At 42.3% G+C, this 5,000-nt stretch overlaps 1 protein-coding gene across 1 annotated transcript in view; it reads left to right on the top strand.

Annotated features, from left to right (window-relative positions):
- LOC118358797 (potassium/sodium hyperpolarization-activated cyclic nucleotide-gated channel 2-like) overlaps positions 1-5,000 on the top strand; it is a 52,918-nt gene that overhangs the window by 38,853 nt on the left and 9,065 nt on the right. Inside the window, exon 5 of the mRNA XM_052481117.1 lies at positions 863-1,009. Coding sequence (XP_052337077.1) covers positions 863-1,009 — 147 coding nt within the window. The remainder of the gene's footprint in view (positions 1-862; positions 1,010-5,000) is intronic.

Raw genomic sequence — 5,000 nt, 5'->3', positions numbered from 1 at the left:
ATCTCTGTGTCTAGAGTATAAACAGGTGGAGCAGTACATGTCTTTCAATCAATCAATTAATCAATCAATTATCTATGTGTCTACAGTATAAACAGGTGGAGCAGTACATGTCTTTCAATTAATCAATCAATTATCTCTGTGTCTACAGTATAAACAGGTGGAGCAGTACATGTCTTTAAATCAATCAATCAACTAATCAATTATCTCTGTGTCTACAGTATAAACAGGTGGAGCAGTACATGTCTTTCAATCAATCAATTAATCAATCAATTATCTCTGTGTCTACAGTATAAACAGGTGGAGCAGTACATGTCTTTCAATCAATCAATTAATCAATCAATTATCTCTGTGTCTACAGTATAAACAGGTGGAGCAGTACATGTCTTTCAATTAATCAATCAATTATCTCTGTGTCTACAGTATAAACAGGTGGAGCAGTACATGTCTTTAAATCAATCAATCAACTAATCAATTATCTCTGTGTCTACAGTATAAACAGGTGGAGCAGTACATGTCTTTCAATCAACTAATCAATCATCTCTGTGTCTACAGTATAAACAGGTGGAGCAGTACATGTCTTTCAATCAACTAATCAATTATCTCTGTGTCTACAGTATAAACAGGTGGAGCAGTACATGTCTTTCAATCAACTAATCAATCATCTCTGTGTCTACAGTATAAACAGGTGGAGCAGTACATGTCTTTCAATCAACTAATCAATTATCTCTGTGTCTACAGTATAAACAGGTGGAGCAGTACATGTCTTTCAATCAACTAATCAATCATCTCTGTGTCTACAGTATAAACAGGTGGAGCAGTACATGTCTTTCAATCAACTAATCAATCATCTCTGTGTCTACAGTATAAACAGGTGGAGCAGTACATGTCTTTCCACAAGCTTCCTGCCGGCATGCGACAGCGTGTCCATGACTACTATGAACATCGTTTCCAGGGCAAGATGTTTGACGAGGAGAGCATTCTGGGGGAGCTGAACGAACCGCTCAGAGAGGTCAGTGTGTGTGTGTGTATCTGTGTGATCTCCACGTGACATCAGACCCATCGTCACTATAATAGTAATGATTGTCCCTGGTTCTGGTTGAATTGTGTTTTAATCTTCATCAGTGACTGCGTCACCAAATGACATAATATTACCTTTATAGTACACTACTTCTGAACAGGGCCCACAGGGCTTTCAGCTCTGGTCGAAATAGTAGTACACTACTTCTGAACAGGGCCCACAGGGCTCTGAGCTCTGGTCAAAAAGTAATGCACTACTTCTGAACAGGGCCCACAGGGCTTTGAGCTCTGGTCAAAAAGTAATGCACTACTTCTGAACAGGGCCCACAGGGCTTTCAGCTCTGGTCGAAATAGTAGTACACTACTTCTGAACAGGGCCCACAGGGCTTCAGCTCTGGTCAAAAAGTAATGCACTACTTCTGAACAGGGCCCACAGGGCTCTCAGCTCTGGTCGAAATAGTAGTACACTATGTAGGGCACAGGGCCGACAGGGCTCTCAGCTCTGGTCGAAATAGTAGTACACTATGTAGGGCACAGGGCCGACAGGGCTCTCAGCTCTGGTCGAAATAGTAGTACACTATGTAGGGCACAGGGCCGACAGGGCTCTCAGCTCTGGTCGAAATAGTAGTACACTATGTAGGGCACAGGGCCGACAGGGCTCTCAGCTCTGGTCGAAATAGTAGTACACTATGTAGGGCACAGGGCCGACAGGGCTCTCAGCTCTGGTCGAAATAGTAGTACACTATGTAGGGCACAGGGCCGACAGGGCTCTCAGCTCTGGTCGAAATAGTAGTACACTATGTAGGGCACAGGGCCGACAGGGCTCTCAGCTCTGGTCGAAAAGTAATGCACTACTTCTGAACAGGGCCCACAGGGCTCTCAGCTTTGGTCGAAATAGTAGTACACTACTTCTGAACAGGGCCCACAGGGCTCTCAGCTTTGGTCAAAATAGTAGTACACTATGTAGGGAACAGGGTGCCATTTCTGATGCAGCCAATGACTGCGGACTTTGTTGAGGAGATTTCTGTTTGATATTCTGATTAGTAACCATTATCTTATTACTTAGCTGTAGCCTGTAGACTACTCTAAGACTATCCCAAGTGGCACCCTATTCCCTATTTAGTGCACTACTTTTGACCAGGGCCCATAGGGTAGGGCACTAAATAACCATTGGAGAACCTCTCACATGTAACAGTTCAGTCCACATTTAACAGTTCAGTCCACATTTAACGGTTCAGTCCACATTTAACGGTTCAGTCCACATTTAACGGTTCAGTCCACATTTAACGTTTCAGTCCAGATGTAACGGGTTCAGTCCACATTTAACAGTTCAGTTCAGATGTAACGTTTCAGTCCACATTTAACAGTTCAGTCCACATTTAACAGTTCAGTTCAGATGTAACGGTTCAGTCCACATTTAACAGTTCAGTTCAGATGTAACGTTTCAGTCCACATTTAACAGTTCAGTCCACATTTAACAGTTCAGTCCACATTTAACGGTTCAGTCCACATTTAACGGTTCAGTCCACATTTAACAGTTCAGTCCACATTTAACAGTTCAGTCCACATTTAACGGTTCAGTCCACATTTAACGGTTCAGTCCACATTTAACAGTTCAGTCCACATTTAACGGTTCAGTCCACATTTAACAGTTCAGTCCACATTTAACGGTTCAGTCCACATTTAACGGTTCAGTCCACATTTACCGGTTCAGTCCACATTTACCGGTTCAGTCCACATTTAACGGTTCAGTCCACATTTAACAGTTCAGTTCACATTTAACAGTTCAGTCCACATTTAACGGTTCAGTCCACATTTAACGGTTCAGTCCACATTTAACAGTTCAGTCCACATTTAACGGTTCAGTCCACATTTAACAGTTCAGTCCACATTTAATGGTTCAGTCCACATTTAACGGTTCAGTCAAGCCAAATCGTAGTGAACTAGTAATCGGAATAGTACATACACCTGGCGGTAACTCCGCAGCAGAACGATTGGACAATCGGTCCAGAATCGGGCTATATTTGTTGGGCAGGTTTGCGCATGTGTAGTTCAGTGGAGGCTGCTGAGGGGAGGACGGCTTATAATAATGGCTGGAATGGAGCAAATGGAATGGCATCAAACACATAGAAACCATGTGCCCGATATATTTGATACCATTCTACCTATTCCGCCCCAGCCATAACCACGAGCCCGCCCTTCCCCAATTAAGGTGCCACCGGCCTCCTGTGGTGTAGCCCTTGTAAGGAAATCTCCATAGCAACCGAGGAAGCACAGCAATGCCCATACGAGGAACGCAGCATCTGTGCGTGCAGACTACGGATGTCTTGTTCAGTTTTGAGTGAAGGAACAAAGATGAGGATGAACAGAGGTTAACTTTTATAGCGTAAAGATGAGGATGACCAGAGGTAAACTTTGATAGCGTAAAGATGAGGATGACCAGAGGTAAACTTTGATAGGATGAAGATGAGGATGACCAGAGGTAAACTTTGATAGCGTAAAGATGAGGATGAACAGAGGTAAACTTTGATAGCGTAAAGATGAGGATGACCAGAGGTAAACTTTGATAGCGTAAAGATGAGGATGACCAGAGGTAAACTTTGATAGCGTAAAGATGAGGATGACCAGAGGTAAACTTTGATAGCGTAAAGATGAGGATGACCAGAGGTTAACTTTGATAGCGTAAAGATGAGGATGAACAGAGGTAAACTTTGATAGCGTAAAGATGAGGATGACCAGAGGTAAACTTTGATAGCGTAAAGATGAGGATGACCAGAGGTTAACTTTGATAGCGTAAAGATGAGGATGACCAGAGGTAAACGTTGATAGCGTAAAGATGAGGATGAACAGAGGTTAACTTTGATAGGATGAAGATGAGGATGACCAGAGGTAAACTTTGATAGCGTAAAGATGAGGATGAACAGAGGTAAACTTTGATAGCGTAAAGATGAGGATGACCAGAGGTAAACGTTGATAGCGTAAAGATGAGGATGAACAGAGGTTAACTTTGATAGGATGAAGATGAGGATGACCAGAGGTAAACTTTGATAGCGTAAAGATGAGGATGAACAGAGGTAAACTTTGATAGCGTAAAGATGAGGATGAACAGAGGTTAACTTTGATAGCGTAAAGATGAGGATGACCAGAGGTAAACTTTGATAGCGTAAAGATGAGGATGAACAGAGGTTAACTTTGATAGCGTAAAGATGAGGATGACCAGAGGTAAACTTTGATAGCGTAAAGATGAGGATGACCAGAGGTAAACTTTGATAGCGTAAAGATGAGGATGACCAGAGGTAAACTTTGATAGCGTAAAGATGAGGATGACCAGAGGTTAACTTTGATAGCGTAAAGATGAGGATGAACAGAGGTAAACTTTGATAGCGTAAAGATGAGGATGACCAGAGGTAAACTTTGATAGCGTAAAGATGAGGATGAACAGAGGTAAACTTTGATAGCGTAAAGATGAGGATGACCAGAGGTAAACTTTGATAGCGTAAAGATGAGGATGACCAGAGGTAAACTTTGATAGCGTAAAGATGAGGATGACCAGAGGTTAACTTTGATAGCGTAAAGATGAGGATGAACAGAGGTAAACTTTGATAGCGTAAAGATGAGGATGACCAGAGGTAAACTTTGATAGCGTAAAGATGAGGATGACCAGAGGTTAACTTTGATAGCGTAAAGATGAGGATGACCAGAGGTAAACGTTGATAGCGTAAAGATGAGGATGAACAGAGGTTAACTTTGATAGGATGAAGATGAGGATGACCAGAGGTCAACTTTGATAGCGTAAAGATGAGGATGAACAGAGGTAAACTTTGATAGCGTAAAGATGAGGATGACCAGAGGTAAACGTTGATAGCGTAAAGATGAGGATGAACAGAGGTTAACTTTGATAGGATGAAGATGAGGATGACCAGAGGTAAACTTTGATAGCGTAAAGATGAGGATGAACAGAGGTAAACTTTGATAGCGTAAAG

This window comes from Oncorhynchus keta, chromosome 26 (assembly GCF_023373465.1).
Source record: "Oncorhynchus keta strain PuntledgeMale-10-30-2019 chromosome 26, Oket_V2, whole genome shotgun sequence".
Classification (NCBI taxonomy): Eukaryota; Metazoa; Chordata; class Actinopteri; order Salmoniformes; family Salmonidae; genus Oncorhynchus; species Oncorhynchus keta.
The sequence above is the reverse complement of the archived record's forward strand: the minus strand, read 5'-3'. Positions and strand labels throughout refer to the sequence as shown.